Raw genomic sequence first — 26,322 nt, 5'->3', positions numbered from 1 at the left:
GTGGACTCCAGAAGCCAGCCGTGGCCCGCTCGGTGCTCCCCCCCCGGAAGAAGAAAAAGAAAAAACCGCGAGATCCCCCCACCCTCCGCTCTCTCCGGGAGCTTTTTTCCCTCCCCCAAAACTAAGTTATCAGTTCTTTTGTCCACGTTAAGCACTCAGCACTTAGTCTCCTAGCAACTTGGGAGGGGGGAAAAAATTCCACAGAGACTTAAACCCCAACACCTGTCCTAACATTCTACCACCAATATATTCACCTTCAGAACAGTAAGTATAACAGTGTTCATTTGGAGACTTTGATAATTGGGTTTTCTGGAATTATTTGCCATAATAAAATGGTTCAAATCATCTCTCTTTTACTTTATTTTTCGAATCTGAATTTAAGTTTCTCTTTTTTTGTGTTTTTTTTTTGTTTATTTGTTTTTAAGGTCAAATTGCTGCTGCCCATGTAATCTGCATATGTTTGAGAGGAAACATCTGTTCTTATGTTTGGATTAATTATGTCCCTGAACCTCTTCCACCTGCAGGTGAGGCAGCACTGTCACCCCAGGTACCTGGCTGTGGGTACCCACACGTTGCTTGCTACTTCTTGCCTGGCTTTTTAAGGAAAGACCTCTTGGTCAGATTGGTTTGGCTTGGATCACACAGCTTTGGCAAGAAATGCACTGATGTTCATGTTCTGTTCCCCAGGAGCAGCTGGAAGTGCCTGTTTGAACAGAAAATACTGTCTATACAAAAGCTGCCTGCAGCACAGGCTTGGCTGGGAGCTATTGCTGCTCTCAGATGCTCACAAGGAGATGGGAGGGTGCGAGGGAAAGGGGCACTGCTGCCTCTTTGGTGTCTGTGCTGCTGCTCTGAGGGAGAGGCCTGGAGAAAAGGAAGGGGAAAAGCAGATCCCTAAGCTGATGAGGAGCTGAGCCTGCATTTGATAGTGTAGAGATTAAAGTTTATGTCTCTGCATTCCCACTGATTTTACTGAGGTCACTGGAACCTCTCAGGGACTCAGCTGGCTGCCCAGGCACAACTAATTGCAGGATTGAACCCAGCTGATTATATTTGAAATTGTCTTTGTAATGGTTACTCTATATTCCAAAGCTCTGTCATGTCATTAGAAATCTCGTATTTTTACTGAATCTATATTTTGTGTGATCCTGGATTCAGAAGAGAGCTTGTTAAACTTCTATTTGTACCGTTCATCCCATCAAGGTTGCTTATCATTGTCACACAAGAAAAGGAAACATATCAAATAAAAAAAATCCATTTTATAGTTGGCAAATGCCTGTATTTTGTCTTTGTATGATGTGTTGTCATTCATCATCTAACCTTGGGGAAATCACGGGCACTCTAACAATGTAAGAGGCCAATAAAAAAGAAAATTATTTCAGTAAAATTTGAGCTAGGGGTATGTAAAAGAGAAATGCCCCTGGGTAATAAAAATTACCCATGCATAATGGCTGTGGCTGTCTCAAGCAGGCTTGCTGTATATACCGAGCCCGGCTCAGCCCCAGCTGTCCCTGCTCCCAGGCTCAGGTGTACAGAGATGATGGCACTGACTCTGGAGGACAGGAGGTCAAGCGGGAAGCAAAGGACTGAGGAGCCAAGTGCTTGGGAAGTGTTCGTGTGTCCTTACCCATCTCTCTCGCCTCTTTGTTAGAGCTGTCTCCTTTGATCTTGCCTTTCTCATTATTACTCTCTGCTGCAGAGTTTGGGCTCAGTTCCAGGGCTGAGGCCTGCTCCTGCTGAACGTCTCCCTTCTCCTTTCCCTGTTAGTCAGCCTGTCTCATTAGAGTCTGCAAGGCTTGTGCTGTGCTGCAGCAGTGACACTGCTCACTCTTGCTCTGCTGCACTGTAGGGGCTGTGCTTCTCTCCATTTAATAGCTGGAGAGACATTTTCTACTCTCATCCCCTTTGGACTTGGCTGGCACAGCTTAAGGAGGCTTCTTAATGTACAGTCTCCTTTTAGTTTTGTGAGGACCTAGCCCTAGTCTGTGCCTTAGCCAGGGCCCTTAATGTTCTGAACAAGAAGGCAGTTTTTTAAAAAGAAATCACTTTTCCAGCAAGTCCTGTTCTGATAAATTGCAGTCCCAGCAAATAGTGTGGCTCCTGCTGGAGGTCTGAAATTTACTGGATACTTCCATTTTATATTTGACATTTTTGCTCCTTGCACTTTTTATTCTCACTGTCTCTCAAGCTAGAAAGGGGCATAAATCTGAGATTAGGGGTAGGCCAACAGGTTATTGGGTGACTGGGGCTATATCCTTTCTCTTGGCCAGAAGTTACCACACAGTGAGCATTTGACTGCCCTGGGCTATTTCCTGCCTGTCTGACCACCTCCTAACAGGCAAGAGTCACGTGCATAAAACAAGTCACTGTTAAAAAGAAATCATTGCAAAGGAGTGGTACTGCCAGCTGGCACTGGGAATGTGGGAAAGGTCCCTGAACTTTGACACTGGAGTTAGAAAAGTCTTCCAGAAGCAGTAAGTCAGAGCTCTTGCAGTACATAAAGCTCCTTGCAGATAAGTCTAGACACAATCCCTCCTCTTCTAGTGCACATTTGCCCAGTGACTCTTTGTTAATAGGAGTCTCCTTCATTTCCATGTGGCATTTTCTGTTTCCAGTGACATGGAGAATTCACAGTGAAGGCCAGACCCTTCTCCACAGCAAGCACTGTATTTACTGCTCCCTGTCCCCCACCTCCTGTCCAGTACAGCAAATTCAAGCTTTTTGTCTTCTTGTCTTCATCAAGGTAGCCTGCCATAGCTCCTAGTTTGAGCAACTGTGAGTTTTCTCTTGGAATCAGACTGTTGCTGAATCAAGCCCTTTCATCTCCTTTCTCTCATTTTAAAAGGGTTTAGTTAATCCTGCTGGCACTAATACTTGAGCTAAAAAGCTGGGGTAAATAAATCTATTATGAGCTCTGTGCTACTGTAACTGATTTCCTCCAGTACCAAGCTAGGTGCTTTAAAAATAGCTGGGGTACCAATATGCTCCAGCACAGTGCCTGGAGCAGAGACATGCCTGGAGAATCTAAATTAGTAACAACTTTGCTGACTTGATTCCAGCTGCACCAGCTGTTTGTTTAGGTAGACAGCCAAACAGCAAACCCCCACAAAGCTGTTAACTCTGCAAATCTTCAATAAGTATTTCCTAAACTACTGCTGACAAACTTCTGATGGGACCTTAATCTCTATAAAATCTATTGGATGATGTCAAAGCACCATTAGTCAGCATGTCATTGGGCCTACTTTGTCATGTGGCTCAGTGATTTGTCTCCCCATTCCTACTGCAGAAAAGTGAAACTGGGAAGACTTAATGCAGCGAAGGGGATGGGCACAGCCCACAGCAGCTGAGCTGGTGGGTGGCACCCAAATGCCCCAGGGTGTGATTTCAGAAAGAAGCATGAGCCTGAAGACATTTTTCTTTCTCTGTTTTTTATATCTTTGGAAACAAGTGAAAATTACCTCTTTACAGTCTTGGGAAAGCAACGTTATTTGTTTTCTGTCCTTACTCATACAAGAGTAAGGGTGGTATCACCAAAGGGGTGCTGCACAGTTAAACGTGCAATCAGCAGGAAGTAAATGCACAAAGCCATGTCCTAAATGAGCACTGTTAGGTCATGCTTAATACTGGAACTGTTCTGGTTTACATCTGCTTTAGATCTCCTGATACTCAGCATAAACCCCTAACAGTTATCACTGAGAAGAAGCTGGGGCTGCAGGGGAGCAGGCTGCCTGCTACAACAGTATCCCAGGGTGAAGCCTGCACTTCATTGCTGCTTGGCATCTCCTCGGTTCTGGGACTCAGTGAGAACACACACAATTTTCTGAGCTGAATCCTTTGTCTCTGGCTATCATATAACATCAGCCTGGACTAGAGAAGTTATGGCTGTCAACAGTAACAGACAGTTACCACTTTTTCTGAAAATGAAAATAAAACAAAACCAGAAAGCCCCAACACCTCTCCTGCCAGCCTACAAAGCAAGGACACCAGGCAACAGTTCAAACAGGGCCCTTGCATACAAACAAACAAAGACGCCTGTCAGGGCTTGAGGCAGAAAAAATGGCACAGCTGTACCACCACATCAAGGAAATTGTATGAGCCTTTTTATTCTCAAGGATGCAGACAGATGCCACCTGAAACACAGGATGCTTGGAAATACCACACACACACACACACACACACAGAGTTAAACCACGCACATTCTTTGAGCTTCCCTTCCAAATCTCCTTTGCACAAATGGCATTAACACTGCTAGTGCTGACGGGAACCAAGAGAAGCTGTCCTCACAAAAGCTTAAAATTGTAGAGAACCAAAGGGTAGCTTAGCAAAAAAGTTTTTTTGAATGGCAAATAATAATTTCTTAGAAATCAGCTCTATATTCATGACTGCAAAATTAAAAACAATGAGATTTGAATTTAGAGACTAGGCAGTAGAAGATGGTGACTGTAGATACAATTTTTGTTGCCAAAGTTGACCCTCACTGAGCCTAATTTTCATGCATGCATGCAAGTCACTTTGTAGGTACCTGTGCACAGTGTGACTTGTACAGGGAGGTGTACCCCTGATTGTACCCCCAGAGAAACACTCTGCAAATAAGGACTGTCCCTGCAATAAACTGAGTGACACTCTCATCAAGCTGGTAGTCTTTGTAAAATGCCCAGAAATATGACCAGTTTTTAAAATAAATGTTAGTCAGCAGATTCATTAAAAGGCAAAGAGGTGGATAACATCCTTAGTGAACTTTGTGCTTTTGGCACAGTTTCTACTGCCTGGAGAGAGGCTGTGTAATGTCTTCATAGGAGAGAGTGGTTGTGTAAAACAGCCATTTTTTTACAGTTCAAAAGATCATTGAATTCTCTGATTTACAAGCTCTAGCTTTTTATCCTCTCTTTCTTCTAGTATATTATTGCACAGTCCCCATGGTCCTTCCTGAGCTCTCAGGTTAAAGCTGGCTCATGAGAGGGGGCTTTTGGACACAGGGTTGTGTAAGTGGTCTGACCAAACTGAAAAAGTGCCGAAGTCCCAGGACACAGACTGCGATTAGATAATCTGATGGTGAGTTTCTTATCACTTGGGGTTTTTTAGGTTTAAATTGAAGGCAGGAGCCAGCTGGGTTAAATTTCCAGTCAGATGCAGAGGAGATTAGACGAGTGGTTTGCAGGAAAAGGAAGTAGTTTATCTCATCATCTGCAGTTGGCACTGAGGGCCAGCGCTGGGAGGTGCTTTGGGGCAGCAGCACTGATGACTTTTGGCCGGGAAGGGCTGAGTTCATGCGGTGGCAGACGTGGCTCCATGGCAACCTTGCTGTCATTCTTAGACCGACTCTTGCCACTCTGCAGAGCAGCACAAGACAGGAAAAGCTACAGGAGCAGTGGTTCCTGGCATTAGAGGGCAGCATCATAAGCATGCCTTTCTTTCCTAGTAAGGAGGGTAGAACTGTTCCAAGCAGAAAAAAAATGCTGCCCATGCACAGCCTGAAAGAACTCATTCCGGACAATTCTAATATGTCTGTGTTTGAGAGAGCAATTTCTTCATCATCAAGAAAATACAGATCTTGATAAATCAGTGGCTTAAAATTTTATTGTAAGATTTCAGAGTGAAAAATACATTCCAGATAAACAATAATTAGAGAGGATTTTCCTACCAAAAATGTGAGGAATCTGACTTTAAATTGGTGTGAAGATATGGATCTTAATCTGCAAAAACCTGAAGGCATTAATCTTTTGAGAAAATATTTACATATACATATTATAATCTTGTTTGGGGATTTGTTATGCACTGGGTGGAAAGTGTATTATGCAGACACTAATGAAAGAAAAAATAAGCTTTGTAAACATGTTCTGTATTAAAACTGTACCATACATTGCAAGGGTTCAGGTAAGTTCAAGGTCCCACAGGGAACTTGCAAGAGGAGTGGTGCTTTCCCATGGTACAAATGGTATATGTTTATATGTGCAGGCTAGACAAATTCTCTGTAACACAGGACAGAAGCTTCATCAGCCTCTTCCCATGCTTCTACTGTAGAAGGTGGTGTAAAGCCCTTCAAAATACAGCCCTTCAAAATACAGCCAGGGAACCACTCCTCACTGTAGAAAGAGGCTGTACTTCTGAAAGTGAAAAACGCTGAAGAAAGAGACCATGAGTAATGTGAAGGAATTTTGTTCTCAGATGTGGCGTCTGCTGTAACTTTGGTGATGCTGTTGGGGTAACAGCTTCAGTGATACTGACTACAGTCATGTCCCAAACCCACTGTTGCAAAATTTCACTACAGTATGTTCATTAAAACTTACTTATAATAAACAAAAATCTTCACCCATCATGCTAATTAGTACCAGTTATAAAAAAGGAGACACAGTGGCTTATCTCTTACAGCAGCAACTAGCCATGACTGAACTGCACTCATGACACATTTTTAATGCAGTACAAGTACACCCAACTCTTTGGAAAGCAGAAAGGAGCCATGGTGTTGGGCACTAGGCAAAGGACACACAGACAGACATAAACTGTGCCTTCCTGGCCTGTGGGTTAGCAAAAAACATAATCCATGAGCAAACAGACTGAAAAATCATTGAGAAGTCTCCTTTGTTGAAGCAAAGGAATAAGTTGCAATATACAAAAATTGATTCTTTCAAGCTGCCAGAGATATTAGAGAAGCATTACAGAGAACACCACATTGGCAACTAATTCTTAAAAAACCTGACAACCCAAACCTCTATAAAAGGAAGCCTTTGAAGCAGTTTTGATAGTGCTCTTTTAATACATTTTGATGTGATAGGAGTTTCTGTGGCAGCAACTTAGAAATACTGGTGGGCAGATTGATTTAAATGAAACAATTACAGTCTATACTGTACCTAATGAACCTAAAATAATGAACCTAAAAAAAAAATTATACATTTTTGTGAAGATCAAACAATAGCTGGAGAAGCTACCTTAGACTGTGTGATCCTTGATGGGCACACTTTGAATATACTAGATTTTTTTACTCTTAATTGAATGTCAGTGGCAAGAGTAATGAGGTAATGTAATGCTTTACCTTTCTTGCCTTTTATAATAATTTAGTTTAAGCAAGCTTTGGTAAGATCACACTTTTATTTCAAGATGCAAGAGATCAATACAGCAGTATACATTTAGTGCTTGAGGGAAAATTTACTAAAAATCGTTTCCTGATGAAAATGCCAAAGGCATATGCTTTTGTTCAATCTGTTGCTTTAAAGGGACCTTGTAATCTTAATTCCATGTAAAAGACTTACGGCTATTATATCAAACAAAGGCAGTAGGGGTCCCTGTAGAATGATTCTATTAAAAACCCTCACAGTATTAACACATTTTAACATAGCAGTCTGTATAATTACTTTGGACTAACAGCTGATCCAACAATGTATGAAAGACTTTGATTCAAATATATACAAAATCTATCTGTTCTTTGCCTAGCCAGTGTTCCCCCATCCAAGTGAAGAGGGTCACAGGTATTTCAGCTGGCAATGTTCTACTTTCCAAAATTTTTGAGAAATAATCAGCAGAAAACCACATCAAGCTGAACTTAGAACAAATCCTGTGCTGATAAATCAGCATTTCCCATTATTTCTGTTTTTGTGGTGGCACATATGATATGGAAGCCTTCTGGATATTTAGAAAATGAGTTGAAACTTGTATTGAAATCATATATCAAGTAAGGATTTACTAGGGAGGGTGACCTTAGTCACTGAGCATTAGACCCTGTTCCCCACTTCATGTCATGGTATTGACAGCTCGAGACTTCTTACTGCGATACCATGTTCTCAGGGTGGCTCTGTGATCCTTCATGGCAGTCCCAGATGATTTGGTCTCTCAACAACTGCATTTTCCCATAGCAGGAGAGAAGTTCAGTCACTGCAGCAGTCAGAGAGTATTTAGCTCCAGTATTTGACACCACTCTAGGCTGGAGGGTAGGAGTGGTGATGCTCCCCAAGCACATGCTGTGACTACAGCTGCAGCATCCTTCCTTTCCCACTACTTCATATTTAGACTGCATCTGCCCTTGCTAACTTTGGATTTTCATCTATTGTACTCTAAAACCAGGAGCAAAAGCCTTGACCTGTATTCACTACAGTTGTGTTATTTTCATGTAATAAAAGGAAGTTTATTAACATAACAGTATTTCTTTTCAGCTGAGATAATTGAAGCAATCAGCACTGATGGTGCTGAACCCTAAGATCCTGCCTGGACAGCAGTATAAAGAGTTGAAATACAGAGGGCTAGTGCAGAATCTCATCACATGTTGCAGTCTTGCATCTCTTGTACATCCAAACTGTTACAGTGGGAATTTTGAAGCTGCTCGAATTGGAAAATCGGGCCTTCAGCAAGAGAGAGGATGTTCTTGCTCACGGAGAGTCCTGCTGGGACAAAATTTACAGTAATGGTCAGACAAACTTTGCTGGAGAGGAAGTGTTCTAAACTCAGCCTCTCAGATATTTAGGTTCACTCCTCTCAGTTGCAGAGTCAATTGCAGCATGGAGAGAGTCAGAATTGTCTGTGTGTGCAATAAAGCTGGGCTTGCTCCCAGTCTGGCAGCCAGTGTCATTCCTGTGGCTGGCATTTCAAGTATAACCACCTTGCAAATGAGTTTAAGTTGTGCACAGCGTAGGAGTTTTATGCTTTCAAATCCTGAGACAGAAGAACAGGATGATTTTTTTCCCCCTAATGAAGGTAGTGTTATTTCCTGCTGAGATTTATTACACTGCAGGTAACTTCTAAATGTGGTGATTGTTTTTGGAAGGCAGGTAAAATTGCCAAGAAGGAAATTAAAATAAACAGGACAGTGACCCAGAAAACCCATTTTAGAGAGCAGATACTGCAATGCAGGAGACCTTTACTCTACAGAGGGCAAGTGTAGGGGTAGGCAAAGGGGAGCAGGGAAGGATAAATGTCCAAAGCCACTAATGACAGTATTTGGAACAGTGCCTTGAAGACTTTAGTCTTTTCTCTCTAGTCCTGAGAGGAGAAGGGAAAGCAAAGTGAGCTTCCCAGCCTCCTCCCAGTTCTTCTGCTGGGACCCAAGCAGAAGGAAGCCCCACTGGTGGACTGAAAGCAGTTAAATATTTTGCTACAGTTCACTTTTTTTTTTTTTTCTTTTTTTTTTTTTTTTTTTCCCAGTCTGCAAAAACTGAAGGAAATTTCTTGAAATTCAACAACTTATCAATTATTTCTAAAATGAGGCTTTATCTATGAATCTGGATCCCAAAATAAGTTTTACGTGTCAAGTGTGCAGTTCATGGAAGAAACCTTTCATTATATTTTTTGTATTAAAGGTCTCTGATTCTTGGATGTAAAAACATAAAGAGGTAGAGAATGACTGCTTGACTTTTCTAGTTTTATCAATTTACATGCACCTATCCAGACTTCCTGAAATCAGTCTTTGCCTGTGACTGCCCTGCAGCTCTCATACACCACTACAGAGCCAGCTGTGCATGAGTAGCTGCAGTTTTCTCACAACTTCTAGAGGACAATACGACCAAATGAGAAAAAGGGGCTTAACTGTGCATGTGTCTTAGTAACAGTGCACTGATTTTTTCCTAACACACATGAACTTTAAGCTCCATGTATTTTATGATCATACTCTGCCTTTGCACTGCCCTGCATCCCTCTCTTTCCTGTGTGTTTGTAATGGAAGCAGACCCTTCATGTGCAGCAGCCAAATATTTCAGGTATCATAGTATTTTCTTTTCAGATCAGTGCCAGACCAACAGAGCAGTGGCATTACTGAGCAGCCCTGGAGCAAGGACTCACACTCCCTTTCCAGGGATGGAGGGTTACCTGCCCACCCAGAGCTGCGTTTATCACTGTTTTATTGCTGCACCCAGCAGCAGACCCTGTATTCAGGTCACCAAGCAGAGCTCCAGTATCTCATTCTTATCTGGTGTTTCATGCTTCCCAGTATTTGCTTTTGCAACTGTATTGAGTTATTTGACATGTGAACCCTCGACTGTGATAGTTTCTTTAGGTATCTTTTAATCTTGAAGCAAGAACAAGTAATTTTGAGGCACAAACAAGTTTCAGATTTCATTCGGTTCTGATGGAATCTGTGTGAATAGAAAAAAAACAGCAGAGTGGGGCGAGCCCAAGGGCTGGCGATGGCTCCAGCACACCATGCCCCAAAACTACTGTTAAACATTCTCACCAATTCAAAATGCAGGTGGAAAACATCTCTTCAAGGGATTACACTATAGCTGCACATGAACTGGATTTTTGAGCAACCATTAATTGAGGAGAGGTCAGCGGTAGGGCAGCAATCCCTGTAAAAGACTGTATTTATATTATATTGGCTTCAGGGTCTGGAATTATTCCTTAGGAGACAGCACACGCGGAGAGGGCCGAAGCAGCCGCACTTGCTCCCTCAGGACGACACCCCCAGGGTCGGGGGAGTCACGGGGCGCTGCCAGCCCGGCCTGTGACGGGGCAGCGCGGCCGTGAGGGGAGCGGGGCGGGGCCGTGAGGGGAGAGGGGGCCGTGAGGGGAATGGGGAGGGGCCGTGAGGGGAACGGGGCGGGGCCGTGGGGGGAGAGGGGCGGGGCCGTGAGGGGAATGGGGCGGGGCCGTGAGGGGAGAGGGGCGGGGCCGCGAGGGGAGAGGGGCGGGGCCGCGAGGGGAATGGGGAGGGGCCGTGAGGGGAACGGGGCGGGGCCGTGGGGGGAGAGGGGCGGGGCCTCGAGGGGAGAGGGGCGGGGGCTCGAGGGGAATGGGGCGGGGCCGTAAGGGGAATCGGGCGGGGTCGTGAGAGGAACGGGGCGGGGCCTGAGGGGAGGGGGCGTGGCCTCCAGGGGAAAGGGGCGGGACCGTGAGTGGAGGGGGCGGGGCCGTGTGGGGAACGGGGCGGGGCCGCTCCGCCCGCCCCGCGCTGAGGCACCGCCGCCACGTGACCGCGCAGGGCCGGCGAGCGAAGATGGCTGCAGCTGAGGGGTGAGTGCGCCCGGGACCGGCACCGGGACCCCCGGCACCGAGACCCGCGGCACCCCGCTCCCTGCCAGGGGCACGGCGCGGCCGGTGGGGGCTCGCGGGATCCCGGCGGGCCGGGGAAGTTCCGGGCCGGCGGCGGGGGCCGGGCAGGCGCAGCATAGCCTGGGGCCGGGCTGCGTGCGCTGGCCCCGGGGCTCCCGGGGTAGGGTTCGGGCTCTGCGCGGGGCGTTGAGAGAGCTGTGAAGGGTCCCACGGGCCGGTTGGCTCGTAGTGCCTCGTCCCCGGCCGTGCGTTTTCCTTTTAAGTTGCCTCAGGTTTGGAAGTGATGCTTTAAAGGCGGCTTGGATTACATAGCACAAGGGTTTTCCCGCATTTTATAGCAAAATTCAGCCATTTCTTCCCGTGCTGTAAGAAGGTGCCATTATAACTGTGTCAAAACGAAGGGGGAAGTTTCCAAAGTTGCCGAACGCGGGTCCGGCTGTTCCCCGGGGCTTTGCGGAGGTCGCTGCCCTGTGGATCCCCTCCGGCTCCGGCGGCCCCGGCGCTGTCCGGGCGTGCCCGGCCCCGGGAACTGCTGCCCGGCCCCTGGGGCAGCCCTGCGCTGGGCTGGGAGGGACGGCACGGAGCGGCGCCGGGCCTTCCAGCTGTCAGCTTTACAAACGGCACCGAGTTGGCCCTGAAGAAAATACCCGTTTTATACTTTGAACAGCCGTAGTTGCTTTTCATGTTTGGTTGTATAGCCTGTTCCTTGTGCTGCTGTTAGTATGGGCCCCTTGTGCTTCACGTATGGGATGTGGAAACAGAATTGAAAATTATTTAGGCTTCAGGCTGATGTTTATGCATCTGTTGCTCAAAACAAAGAAATAAATAAGGCCCAGTCAACAAACAAGTGATAGTTTACTGAAAAGTCGTTTCAGTGGTTTCTCATTGTCATTGAAATCTGGATCCTCTCTGTGGGATCTCAGTAGAACAGAAATAGCAGTCCATGAGTTTTCTGCTCAAAAAAACCAAAAGTACAAAAGGTTAACTGAAAAATGGGGGGAAAACCAGAAATAAAATAGGAGTTTTTGTTACTTGTGTGTTCTGGTGGTTGCTTTACAACAAATCCAAAATGTTAGATGAATCATATAGTGCCAGAATGTATGCTCTCTAAAATATATAACTTCTGAAATAAGCATTGAAAATGAGGAGCTCCTGGCAAAAGAAGAATATCCTTTAAAGAAACAGATGTAGTTTAATGTTCCTAACTATATTTCACTTGTAGTTCAATAAAATAAAAGAGCTCATCTGTGAGCTTGGGCCTAACTGATCATAAAAATTGTATGTGACAGCCAGCAGGAAACTGTCAGCTACTGTGGGAGGCCTTTACCAGACTGAGCAGTAGTTGAATGCTGGTACCAGACTGGAGAAAACAAGGGAGCTGAGCTTCTCTTGCCCTGTTTCGTTCTTGCAAGTATCCACTTTCGACACTGGCTAAGGTTTATTTGCAGAAGCTTGCATAGCTTCAAAAAGGGTGCACCACAAGGCAGTGCTTGTATCAAATACACTTCTTTATCAAATGTGTAACTTCACATCAAAGTTTTGGGTTGAGTTTGTGGCTGGAGATGCTTGGAGTCCTTGTGCTGACAGAAGAAACTGACCTTGAAGGACCAGCCAATGTGTTAATTCAATTCTGGTAACTCTGCTGAAGCAGGTCCAGAGGAGGCCACAAAGTCGATCAGAGGACTGAAGTGCCTCATAAGAAGACAAGCTGAGAAAATTGAGGCTGTTCAGTCTGGAAAGGAGAAGGCTGTGTGGAGACTCACAGCACTTCCAATATCTGAAAGGGCTACAGGGAAACTAGAGAGTGACTGTTCATCGGGAGCTGTAGTGATAGGGCGAGGAGTAATAGGAGTGGAAATTTAGGCTGGATATTAGAAAGAAATTCTTAACTGTAAGAGCGGTGAGCTACAAACAGGTTGTGTGGGGAGGTTGTGGATACCCCAGCACTGGCAGTGTTCAAAGCCAAGCTGTGCAAAGCCTTGAGAAGCCTGCTCTAGTGGGAGGTGTCCTTGCCCATGGCAGGGACATGGGACAAGATCATCTTTGAGGTCTATTCCAACCCAGGCCATTCTATGATTCTGTGATTTGTGTGTCTTGTGGGATATAACTGAGTGATTAGAGATCATGGACCAAAATGAAAAGCTTGTGGTTTCTTCCCTAGAGAGAATTTTGTGGTAGTTTTGTTCCGAGGCAATACCATAGTTTAAGACTGCTTACACTGTAATTGCATGTGTATTTGTAGGGTTGATACACGTGCGGCAGTTACGTATGTGTACCCACTTAATTTACTACAAGAAATTGAACAGCCAGTCCTATGTGTGACTTTTTTTTTGTGATCTTGAGTATTATGAGAATTCTGTTTCCCAATATTTGTTTGCCATGGAAAGCCGGATGTACAGTCATCCACCTTTTTGTAAGACTTAAATGCGCCTGCCAGTGTTGTCTCTGAAAAGAGCTCTGTGTGCTAGCCGTGGAAAGCTCGTGCATGGCTCATGTGTGCCAAGATATCTGCAGGCAAAGCAGCACCTCTGGGTGTTCTGCCTGTTGTCAGTCCATCCATGGGGTGCCATCAGTTTGGTATCTGGGTGCTTGCAGGAGAAAAAAGAGAACAAGAGCTGTGGAAGACGCAAACTCCTCTAAGTTGAATATTCTCTCTAAAACCTAGCTGGTTTTCTCTGCAGAATTCAATTGTAAAAGTAGGTGTGTGTCCTGGCAAGCTTGCTCTGTCTGGGGTATGAATTAACTTGAGTGCTCATCAGAGAACCTGAGAACAGCGCAGGATTTGCAGCAACACTCAGCCCAGCCCTCAGGTCCTGCAGCCCTTGCTGCGGGGTCCAGCATGCTCAGCTGTTGTGATTTCTACAGCAGCCTTAAAGCAGAGACCAAGGCCATGCCCCTAAAAAACTGTGCCGCTCTAAAACAGCTGCAGAGGCCATGCTCTGCTGTGGATTAATATTGTGGCATCATATTCAGATGGGAAAGTGGGGTCTGTTATGTCCAAGGAAAAACACGCTTTCACTTAGAGAAAATGTGCACAAGAACTATCATTTTGCACTAGAATGCATTTTAGCTTTAGCATTAAGATCCCAGTAAAAGGCACACTTAAGTGGCTTAGTAAAACTGCTGGTATGAATTGCTGCCTGGTGTAATTATTTCTCATTTAGTCTTGTCAAGGGTTTAAAGTGTAATAAAAGCATTAATATTAGACTTAAGGGAGAGGAAAATGAGGAATAGGCATGCAGGAGAGAGGTCAGAGTTCTCTCTTTTTTTTTTTTTTTTTTTTTTTTTTTTTTTTTTTTTTTGAATCACAGAAAAAGATCCCCAGACTTGTGAAGCGAGTAAAATAGCAATCAAGGTGACTTTCTTCCTTCCTTTGAAGCAAAACATGAGACAGGCTGTGTTACAACCTCTGCCTGTTGGTTTTATTTTATTTTATTTTATTTTATTTTATTTTTTTTATCAGCAAATACAAAAATCTGAGAGCAACTTATGATGTAAGGGTATCCGATGATGTGCTTTCCTCCCTTATATAAATGTCCCATAAGGTGAGCATATGATTTCCAGGCCATTGCATGTACTTACTCCAAGGGATAATCATGCTTTGAGAACAGCATTTTCAGTCGCTTGTGCCTTGCTGAGTTACTGAGCCACAGCTTTGTACCTGGAAAGCCTTGCCTTTTAATTTAATATTTTAAATTTAAGGTTCACTGACTTAAAACTTCCAGTAGCTTTTTCTAGGATTGTATGAACCTGCTTCCTTCTTCCTACAGGCGGGGGTACCCCAAAACAAAAGCCTGTGCTGTTTTACCTGGCTGTGCTGATGTGCTGCAGGAGGTAGTCTGCAGCCCTTGTGATGATTACCTGCCTTGCTGCTGGGTTGTCAGGGATGTGTTGGAAGGAATAAAAATAAACACATTTGGGTTTTGTGCACCATCATTTTGTGCTGAACTTGTAAGCAGATAACTTGAAAATTGGATTAGCAAGGACAGTTTTTTACCTTCTGAAATTACTTACTCTATTACATCAAGTGGTTATAAGCAAGTAAAAGAAAGTATTTTATTAGCTCTTTTATGCTGTGGCTGCAGTAGAAAATTATAGGGTTTGCATTTCTGAGGTTGATAAAGCCTTTTAGGAGGTTACGTGGCTATAAATCAAAGGTTACCGTTCAGATTGCCTATGAAAGCTATATAATAATTAAGATGTGGAGCTTTGCTCCTCTAAGGTTAAGTCCTTTGATTCATTTCTTGTCCTCTTAACATAGTAAGAAGTTAACTGCACCTTTCTGGCATCTCCTGTAAAGCATAGCGCATAGAAAGTGACCATCCCGTCAGTCTTGGAGAAGCTGAGGTGGAGGCACAAATTTGACTTAAATAATAGGATTTTATGGAAAAATTTTATTGATCACCTCTAATACTGAAGCTCCAAAGCACAGCTTTGCTATGTCAAGCATAAAAAACCACCCCCAAAACAAACTGCTTTTCAGTTCTTCTCATATCATTTGGTTGAACTCTTCCCTCTGCTCCATATTCTAGAAAAGCTATAGTGTTTCTACTGGTAAAGCTCCAAAAAGTGCATTTACGGACCTGAAACAACGTGAATGGTTCAGCCACATATTCTTGAGATACTTTCAGCATCTAAAATTACTTAGTAACAGCAAGCTCTCTGCTTTTAAACTGTATCCTTGCAGTTGCAGCCCTGTTGAGTAGTCTTTCAGGATCTTTCTGGGCTGTCCCAGCACATTTGTGTTGCCTGAGGGACAAGTGGTGGTTCCCAATACCTGCTCCTGTAGCCACGTGTTTGAGTTCAGTCACTGGCTGAAGCTGCTTGTGTGCATGCAAGAATAAACATACATTCATAGAAAAGAGATTTGCAGATCCCGTGTCATTATGGGAAATGCTGTTGTCCTGTGTCTGCTATCCATCATCTTTTCTCTCCACTCCCTGTTTCGCAGAAGGACTTGCTGAAGTTTGCTCGACTTAATGTAAACTTCCACTTCTGTTCTCAGCAACTCAGAACTAATTTCTTCCCTCCTGCTTTGCCTCTCCTCAGCTGACGTGGACCATAGTCGCTTTGTGCTGTGTTACCTGAAGGGATGTAATGAGGGATGTGCTGTGGGCTGTAGCTGCAGCCGGCCTTGTCTGCTGTTTCCGCCTTTTTCCTTTGGTACTTGTGTGAGCAGTGCTTGATGGTTGCTTGAGAACGATGTGTGTACAACATCTCTTCCCGTTGAGTTAGGAGCCTTTGTTAGCAGAGTTGAACTAAACTAATGAGCACTGTGCATCTAAATTGTGCTAACCACTGTCTTTGCCATTAATTGTCAATTGAAAAAAATCTCTTCTAGACCCTCCTTTTGGCTGGGGAATGAGACTTTGAAAGTGCCTGTAGCGCTCTTTGCCTTGAACAGAAGACGGCTGTGTGAACGCCTGAGACAGAATAAGGATGTCCAGAAGAATTCAATTGTTCTGCTGCAGGGTGGAGAAGAAACCCAGAGATACTGTACTGATACTGGTATTGTGTTTCGCCAGGTAAGAGCTGAATCAAAACTTCAATTTGAGAAACTCTTCCACTGCTTGAATTTTTAAATGATTTTAAATTATTTTTCTTTATCTCTCAGATGTGCATTGTCTTGCTTCACTTAACTAAATTGGCTTCTTTATAACATTGCTTCTTCAGCTTTGAGTTGCTCTCGCTTTCAGTGCTTTAGTGCAGGCTCATTATCCGGTTTAAAGGGCCTAAACCTTTTTAAGGCCTTACTGCTCATCAGTCTAATCTTGAAGCCAGCAGTGGAAACTTTCTTCATTTTTTCAGTCTTGTGTGTGACCCAAAAACCCACTTTCTTTGTGTAATAAAACATGTCACAGTGGACCTAAGCTGAATTAATTATTAGAAAAGTATATTTCATGTTTTTATAAAACAGCAGCATATATCTTGGAATTTACAACATGTATCTTTGTAAGTTAGACTCTTCCTTAAGTACCCATGTGTTCTTCTGTCACAAATAGGACTTAACACATTCTGGGGATGTTGGCATAAAAGAACTCAAATTATCCATATCCTATATCCTGCATGGTTTCTGCAGCACTTAGTTTTCTGAATTTAATTGAGCTGTTGTATGTTATGAAGAAACAAACCCAGTAAATTCTAATTTAGATAGCACATATCTTAATGAAGTTATTAGTCTGGTTTTAGAGGAGATGCACCTTTCAAGGTACTAGAGCATGTTCTTACCAAAGTTAAATCCTGTATTGTTAGATGTTTTCTTATTTGCTTGCTTGTTCTTAAAATAACTGTTGGCTAAGGGCTGCTCCTGGTGCAGCTTCCTCTTCTCTAGGGAAGGTTGGATTTTCACTTCAGCCCTGTGCCTTCACAACCCAATGAAGCTGCACTCTGCTTTTGCCTTGTCTCTTGTGACACAATTGCTTCTCTCTGATAATGCATTCCCTAATTCTAGATTGGAAGAATGTATTTTAATGTTTAGTGTATGTTTATTGTGGTGAGTTAAGCTCTTTATGGTAGTTTATTAATCTCTGATCCTTTCCAGTTGTCAGCAAAGGGATTTGTATTATTCTAACCCAAAACTAACCAGTTTGAATTAGACCTAAACCACTTCTTCCCCTCCAAAAGCAAGAGACCTCTTCCAGATATGTGGAAATAGGAATTAACATGTACTGTAGTGTATTTTTAGAGGTGGTAGAAATGAGGTCTAAGAATATATTCTGTTTTAACCTAGGAATCTTACTTTCACTGGACTTTTGGAGTAACTGAAGCAGGCTGCTTTGGAGCAGTAGATGTTGATACTGGAAGATCTATGCTTTTTGTTCCACAACTCCCTGAAAGCTATGCTGTTTGGATGGGAAAGTAAGACCTATCTTTTAACTGCATTCTGGTGTATCCAAGTATTTATATAACATAACTGCCTGTAGAGCTCCAGTGTTGTGTCATTTAATGAGATTCCACCAAATCATGCCGTGGGAATGATATATACAGAGTGATATATACAAACAAAGATACAAAACACCGTATTGATCATGTGATGTGAAATGATCCAACACCATTGGAACACAATACCTTTGAATCGGAACCCACGGTAGCTCTGAGAGGAAGGTGAACCATAAAGAAAAGTCAGTATCTTGTGTTAAGCCCAAGCAAGTTAAATAATAAAGCAGGCCTTTTCAAGCTTCTTTGAGAGTTTGCAGCAGCCTCAGCTAATGAAGCGTTCTGAATGGCATAAGGTAGTTTAGCCTCTGATAGGCTTTTTTAACATGAGCTCACAGACAGGAAAATGTGATGTAAATGCTATTCTGTGAGTATGCCATAAATCTCTCCATCCACCTTTGTAGTAAATACTGCACAGTGCCATGGTAGTGGAGGAATTGATTTATCTATGTATTCATTTTCTCAGTCTTAATTGTATTTATGCCCTCTACCAAACTGTAAATTTTTGTATCGTCTACATTGTCTCAGAACATTGGATTGCTTCTAGTTAAATATTTGTCAAGCTGCTTCACTTCTAATTGAAGCTCTCACTTTTAATGCTAATTTTGGAAAAAGGAAAACAGTTGTAACTGATCCCAGGTGCTGAACTGTGCCAGGCCATATGGCAGGGCATGGCTGCTGTCTTCTCATAGAGTTTATATGAATTTCACTGTCTTAGACCTGTCTGGGGACTGAAATTGTGATGGCATAAAAGTCTGCATACTGCTGTCTGAAATATTTTAGCTGTGAGCCACACCTGTCTGGGAGGGCAGGTTCTGTAAGCCCCCCATGAAATCTGTAAGCCCTCTCTGAAATCTGTTCCTGCTTATAGACTAAATTTTTTCCTATTCCTAAGTTCTCTTCTGCTAGTTCAAAACAGCTGTTTCATACCCACACTCATTGTGCCTAATCTAAAAAAAGCTTAAAAATATTATTGAAATTCCAGCATCTCATTTTGCATTCTCCAACAAAATATTTTGGTGCTTATAACTAGTGACCTTTTTGATTTGTTTGTGCAGCACTTGTTATCTGTCCATTTACAGAATTAATTAAGTCTAGTTAAAAGTGTTTTATTTTCATTGTGTCTTCTTTTTCATTCAACAAATTATCTTTATTTTCTAAATTCTTTTCCTTATCCTTCCTGAATCCCTCTGTTTGAATCTTGTTTTCTCTTCTGTCAGCCGTGGTCATGTACTTTTTCTGCTTGTCAGAAGGAGGATGGGTAAATAACTCATTTGTGAGTCAGTAGCAGTTCTGCTTCATAAGTTGGATGACAGTGGGTACTGTTCAGAGCTAGGGATTGTGTTCCTTCCCAAAAGATTCAATTTTAACTCAAAATTAGCACTGAAGGAAAAACACAGGTAAGTATGCCTTCCATCCACTGCAGTGTATTACTATAGTTTGCCTTGGAAGTGCTTACTTCTGGGCCCGTGGAAGGCACTGCCTGCCCACTGGAGAAAGTCATTTAACATCAGTGAGGCACAGATCAGTGTAATGCTTTGTGTGCTGTTTGGGAGGTTAGTATCTTATGGAGGTCTGCAGCTGGTCTGCTAGTTCACAGCACAGGGTGGAGTTGCTTTGCCCCGTGTTTATTCTGTTTTCTGTTTAAGACAGTTGTGGGAATCTGTGCATTTGGGCAGAAACACATAGATTCTCTTAAAATTAATGCAAAAGGCTCTTTATTACAGTTTTACCACTGCTGTATTACTAAACATATCATTTGATGTAGTGTTGTGTCTTCACTTCTGAAAGCACATATTTGAGTTGCTTTTGAAGCATAAGAGTGGATGATGGGTCCTTCAGAAGGGTTAATCTTTTTGCCTTGAATATGAAAATGGGGCTTCTTGACTCCCTTCAAATTGCAGTCTTAGTTTGGCCAAAGCCAGGGCAGTAGCTGAGAGTGTTTGCTTGGAGATGGGCAGACTGTAAGTGTACAGATGAGACCATGAACAATGGGTTTGTTTTTATGAGTGCTGCTGCCTGCTGAGGTGGTGCCTTGGGACTCTGCAGAGCAGGTGGCCATGGAGGTGGGGAATGCACCACTCTGGGCTGGGGACAGCCCAGCACTAAGCAGTACTGGTGTTGAGGGTGACAGCCGCTTTGCAGTGTTATGGGTCTGGTAGGGCTTCATGCTCTGAAGATTGATAAAAGTAGTTGTAAGGCTACCTTTCAGAAGTCCTTCAAGCCGAAATAATCTCTGAAGTTTTAAAAGCACGGGAAATTATGGACCTTCTCCAAAAAAACCCAAAGCCTCTTAAGGTGGCAGTTGCAGAATTGTTATGAGGGTAATTGTAGGACTGGTGGTCGGTCCTTCATTCATGGGAGGGATTGCAACAACATTGCCCTGTTTTTAAATTATGGCTGTGAGCATTTCTCCAGATGTTGGGCCAGCCAGTTTCTTAGTTGTTGGCTGGAGAAACCTTTTCAAGTAGGAGAACCACTTGGCCTGTCTCTTGACTTGTACCTCTGCCTCTGTGCTTCTGTCATTTGTAAGGCAGAAACTCAGACTCTGAGAATGACTCTGAGCTTAGGGGGTGGCTTTTCTGCTCCTGAATTTAACTTCAGAAGGAAGAGTTTAAGGAATGAATCTGGTAATATAGGATAGTAAAAGCTTCAGAAGTGTAAATGTTTTGTGAATGTCCCTCTTTCTTGGCACAGTCTTACCTAGTCAAGTTTTTGGTGCAACAAAGCTGTTAGCCATCATTTCTGTTCCTAGAAAGCATTGAGTTGGTGTGACTGCATGTCTTCACAAAGACTTCAGTGTTGCTAATTAATGCTGCACCTGCCATTTACCTCCTTAATTATAAATGACGGAACTAGTCAGTGTGCTGATTAAAGATATTTTATAAAGTAAAACATACTGTATGGTAGCTGCTTTATGTGGAGAGCATGCCAGAATAACTTAATAGCCTTGCCACATAGAGTGTTTTTAATGGAAGACAAAAGGTATTTAACTCTTTCACGCTTTATCTTTAGAAACACGTATTAAACTATAAGGTTCAGAAAAATAAAATGGTGCTGTGGTGCCCAATTAATGGCATAATTTCCTGTGTTTTCCCTGAAGTTCTGCTGGATGACTGGTAAGTATGGCAGCTTTAATCTGTCATTGCAACCACTGTAAGTAATGTTTTTCCATGAATCTGACTGGAAACTATCTGTGTTCGAAGTTGAACCTTGGATTAACATTTGGAGCTGTAATAAAGCACAGTGAAATGCGTTGCAAATGTTAGTTATTTCTCAGTGACCTAATGAGGAAGCTCTTTAAAACATTGTCATAAATTTCAAGTAGGTTACAACCAAAACCAACCTTTGGTTTTGGTGATTAAACTTGACTGACATCAGCAAAGCTGAGTAGTTTTACTGACTTTTAAAAAAACTGCAGAAGTATATGGTTGGGGATTTTTTGTTTGTTTGCTTTTTTCTCCATAACGCTTTTGTAAAAGAAGGTAGCCTCTCAGTCTGTGTGGACTTTTACCTTTTTTTTTCTTATAGACTTCTTGTGACCATGAAAATTAGAAGCTAAGAAATTGATTTCTTGATCTCCTCTTCTTAATGGAGATTGGCGAGATTTTGTGGCATTTGTATTTTGAATAATTGTGAGTATTAGATTATGCACAACATGGTATGTTTACCTATCTGTATCATGGTGATGGAGACTGGTGCATTAATTACCCTTGTTCTGGCAACAAGAGGGCAAGGTCTGTAGAAGGGAAGATGACAGTGGAGACAGCTCTTTGGAAAGGGAGTGGAGTGTGGGGTGGGTTATAGGGAACGAACTACAGATTACCTTAATTGCTCTTCTTAATGTGCATTTTGGAAGGAGGGACATCTTCTACAGGAGTTTTATTAATGTGGAGCATACAGATTGTCTTCTCCATAGCCTGCTCCAGAGCTGTGTGTTTTTTGGTTTTACCTTCAGAACTGATCTCCCATCTCCTGATGCTTTTTATTGTATTTTGTTCTCTGAAATGAAATACGCTCTTCTTTTTCTGTGTGTCTCAGTTTGATCTTTTACTGCAGTTTGTCACTTCCCAGTACCCACTGAATCTTTAGTTTGCTGTTTAAAAAAACCCCAGGTTTTAATCACTTTAGGTCATCTTATTATTGTTTTGTACCAATTGGCATTGCAATTTATCTGCAAAGTTTGTTACCACCTGGAAATGTTCTCTGTGGGTCTCAAACATATTCAGTTCTGCTTATGTTTCTGAGTGGTGTCAGAACCAATTTTAATCTTTGCAGTACCCCACTAATCAAGACTTGCAGTCCATTTCTGTTTATTGCTTTAACTTTGGGGAACATCAGTCTAAATTGACACAGCATTTTCAGGCTGGCAGTTGGAGGGTTTCCCAGCCCAGGGAATGCTCATCTTTTTATCTCTTTATTTATTTTATTTTCTGCTTTAGGCTTTCCGTTTTCATGTTATTACTAGTCATTGGGTTTCGGGTTACCTTGTAGTGTTTCTGTCTAAGCCAATTTGAGTCGATTTTGGAGTGTACCAGTCTTTAGAAAGTTTTTTATCAGATATTTTACTATTATTCAGGTAGTATATCTGTTGCTTTACCCTTCATCTGATCCTCTCAAAACCGTACAATAGAGCAGGTTGCTTTTGATTGACAGGACTTACTTGTGCAGGGGTGCTTAGTTTCCAGTTCTCTCTCTCCCTGGTACAGTGATTTCCATTTCTTGTCCCCCATTCATTTATTATTGTATTTCATAGACTCATAGAATGGCCTGGGTTGGAAGGGACTTTAAAGATAATCAAGTTCCGGCCTCCCACCATGCGCAGGGACACCTTCTGCTGTCCCTGGTTGCTCCAAGCCCTGTCCAACCTTGCCTTGAGCACATCCAGGGGTGGGGCAGCCACAGCTTCTCTGGGCACCCTGTGCCAGGAATTCAGCACCTTCACAGGGAAAAATTTATTTCTAATATGCGATCTAAACCTACTCTATTTTAGTTTGAAGGTATTCCCCCTTGTCTTGTCTCTCCAGGCTCTTGAAAATAGACTTTCTCCATCTTTCTTTTTGGCTCCATGAAATGGAAGGCTGCAGTTAGGTCACCCTGAAACTTCTCTATTCCAGGCTGAACAAACCCAGTTCTCCCAGCCCTCTGCTCATCCTGGTGCCTCCTCTGGGCTCTCTCCAGCAGCTCCAGGTCTTTGCTGTGCTGGCCCAGGCTGGGGCAGCTCTGCAGCTGGGCTCTCACCGGAGGGGTCAGAGGGGCAGAATCCCCCTCCCCTGCTGCCCGTGCTGGGGCTCAGCCCAGGGTAGGGGGTTTCTGGGTCCCAGCACACACAGCTTGGGTAGGGCCAGCCCTCACCCACCAGCACCCCAAAGTCCTTCTCCCAGGGCTGCTCTTGACCTCTTCATTCCCAGTCTGGATTGATCCTGAGGGTTGCCCCAACACAGGTGCAGCTCTAGCACTTGGTCTTGTTAAACCTCATGAGATTCCCATGGGCTGGCTGCCCAATTTCTCTGTGGGTAAAAATTACTTTTTCAAAATAATTAATGTCTGGATTTGTCTTGCTACTTTACTGGCAACTATTTCCTCTAAAAGCACTGCTCAAATGCTCAGACTTCTCAAATGTTCAGTTTAGTCATTGTCCCAGTATTCTTGTTGTCCACAAGCCTTGCTTGGTCTGGGATGCATGTGTATTTTTTTTTATGACTTTTACTTCAGTAGTTATTTGTATAAATCTTTGATTTCTTATGGCTTTCTTAAACAGCTTAAGTTTCTCATTGAGAAACTGGTCAATTGCATAATAGCAATTTATGTCAGTCCATTGATTGGCCATCTCTACCAGCTTACATCTTTAAGTGAATGCTCCAGCTGGTGGTTTTGTAAGTGTTAAAGTGCTTCTTTTTCCTCTCCTCTTTTTGATTCAGGTGTGTTGAGAAAAGAACCAGCACTGAGCAAATCTATTTGATGATGCTGCACCAGAGTTTTTTAATATCTGGATGTGGCTTCAAACCACAGATTGAGATAACACGTCTCATTTCTGTGGTGTGGCAGGGAATGTTGATAACCCCCACCAGACATTTATTTCTTACTTTATGTAATGTGCTACCAGGAGTACTGAGTTCAGTGATATTAACTCCTGATAACATTTTGAAATATCAGAGAATCCAAGTTGGTTTTTTGTTGTTTTTTTTTTTTTTTTATTAGGCATGCCATGTGTTTTTTCTACAAGAACTTGGCTGCTGCTGGTAGGAGGGTGAGCTGCAGCAAAAGAAATGTCTGTGGGGGTTTGCCAGCAGTGCTCCAGCAAGGCTCTGCACCTCCACACTGCCTTCTGTTGTGCCACTGCCCGGCCTGAGGGCAGAGCTCTGCTTCTTGTTGCCAAGGTGCTTCAGTGAAAAAAAACCCCCTCAAATACCTACAGCTGTTCCTCTATTCTTGTGAAATTCCACGTTCTTAGCTCTTGATGCTAACTGTTTTCCTTAGGTTTTTTATTCCCTGTCACCTGTCTATATGCTCAGAAGGGACTCTCTGAAAGAGTGTGGTCTCTGTTGAGAAACAAAAAAAAGAAAAACCCAAGTGGTCCATTAAAATATGTTAGGGAAATGTATCATTAATATTAATGCTTCTTAAAAATGAAATGTGAGTGTAAGGCAGGCAGATTGTGTTTTGCTCCTGTGTACCCCTTGCTGGAGCTTGGGCAGTCAGAGCAGGTAGCCTAACCCTCATCCAACCCCCCACCCCTCCCACCCCCCAACAGTGGTGTTTTTCCAAAGTACAAGCAGAACATCTGCTATTGGCAGATTTGGTATATAACTTCCGTTGTTAGGAAGCATGAATTGAGACCATTGTTTGAGTGAAACATTGTATATACTGACCCAGAAATTACACTTCATACCTTAACCACTATAATTCTCCTGTTCTTTTTTTTAGAGGAGAAAGCTTTCTAATGAGTATATGTCATCAGTTTAATGCTACAAGAAATCTTTCGGGGGTTTCAGTGTGTAAGCATTTCTTTAGTCACAGTTCTTTCTGTATAGAGGCCTTGACTCCAAGGAAGAATTTTATTTACAGAGAGGAATAAAGCAAAGGGCACCAATTGCAAGTCTTCTGTGCTTTTGTTGGGTAGCTCTTGATAGTATCTCTTAGATGTCTAATTGAGACACTGCTATTTGAATTTATAGAAAGTCTAAAGAACTGTTCATCTTTTGGAAATGTCTGTGGTGGGAATAGCTAAGCAGGAGCAGTGAGACTGTATACTTGAAGTAGATGAAACAGGGAGGTCAGTGTTTGGCTTTTACTAGGACTTAGGTTGAGATTCTCCTTGATACTTCATTTCTGATTTCCTAAGTCCAATGGCCTTTATTGCTGCTCCTAGTTATTCTGATTGTACATGACCTGTGTGGCATTGGGAAGCCCAGTATCACATACCCAGCACCTTGTGCCCAGCTTTATGCTTGTGGGCCGTGCTGTTCTGCCCCTCAGACCGATGGGGCTTCACTTCCAGACCTGCTTTTTTTCCAGTCACATCAGCTTGAGTTGTCGTCTTTATCTTGATTTCTTTTAAAGTCCATTTTTTTCTCAGAATCCATCTTACTGGAGACTGTATCAAAAGGAGCAGGGAATTGAGTTTGCATGTATGCAGGTAGTTTTGTCTTTCAAAGAGTGTAGCAGTAATCTAGAGAAATCTAGAAAGGGAGTACCATTAAGGCAGTCAAAACATTGCTGGAGGCTGGCTGTGATGCCAGCAACCCCATTGGTACTGTTTTGTTTTAAATCTAGCTTGATGGCTTTTAATCTTCTTGTTTGAGATAGTGAAATTCCATTTGGATGTAAAGGTGATGGCACTTTTTTGGACAAAATCAGGAACATCTGCTGGTGTCTTTTAAAAGTGTGCTGTATGGTTTTTCCTAGCAGTTCTTGACACCCCCTTGTTTGGTTAATGCTTCACCATCTGTTAACTTGATGATATTGTAATGAGAAGGGAGTTTATTGGTGGATCTCTGACAATATTAAAACATGGCTTTTGCATCCCTTTTCCTCTTTCAGCTCTACATATGCTGATGTATTTCTATTCTTCTGCTTTAAATTTTGCCATGGTTGTTACTCTGTGTTTACAGTCTCTCTGAAATTTATACTCTGCTTTAAGCTCATTCTAGCAAGGACTGAGAAATGAGTTGTTGACTGTGTAGAACTTAAGAACTTAAGTGAAGATTATGCTTGTCCAATTTTCTCCTTGTGCATGTGCTTTCCCTCATTTATGTGAGGAAAAATGTAATGTAATTCATGCTGTGTGTGTGTGTGCTGCAGTGCCTTGTACAGTTGCTACCTGCAGGATAATGTAGGCATTTAATTTGCTCGAGACAGTGATTTTGCTGTAAAATGATGTTTTATATGTATTACTCTGAATATGAAAGTCAG

At 42.9% G+C, this 26,322-nt stretch overlaps 1 protein-coding gene across 2 annotated transcripts in view; it reads left to right on the top strand.

The window, feature by feature from the left end:
* Positions 1-10,854: 10,854 nt before the first annotated feature.
* The window catches only part of PEPD (peptidase D), a 143,398-nt gene continuing 127,930 nt past the window's right edge, over positions 10,855-26,322 (top strand). Inside the window, exons 1-3 of one of the 2 annotated variants that reach the window (XM_040075573.1) lie at positions 10,861-10,932; positions 16,313-16,496; positions 17,702-17,829. In XM_040075573.1, coding sequence (XP_039931507.1) covers positions 10,916-10,932; positions 16,313-16,496; positions 17,702-17,829 — 329 coding nt within the window. In that variant the 5' untranslated portion in view covers positions 10,861-10,915. Of the gene's footprint in view, positions 10,933-16,312; positions 16,497-17,701; positions 17,830-26,322 lie in introns of both variants that reach the window. The other variant, XM_040075574.1, reaches the window with a different exon arrangement.

This window comes from Hirundo rustica, chromosome 11, assembly GCF_015227805.2.
Source record: "Hirundo rustica isolate bHirRus1 chromosome 11, bHirRus1.pri.v3, whole genome shotgun sequence".
In the NCBI taxonomy this organism is placed as follows: Eukaryota; Metazoa; Chordata; class Aves; order Passeriformes; family Hirundinidae; genus Hirundo; species Hirundo rustica.
This window is presented reverse-complemented; position numbering and strand designations above follow the sequence as displayed.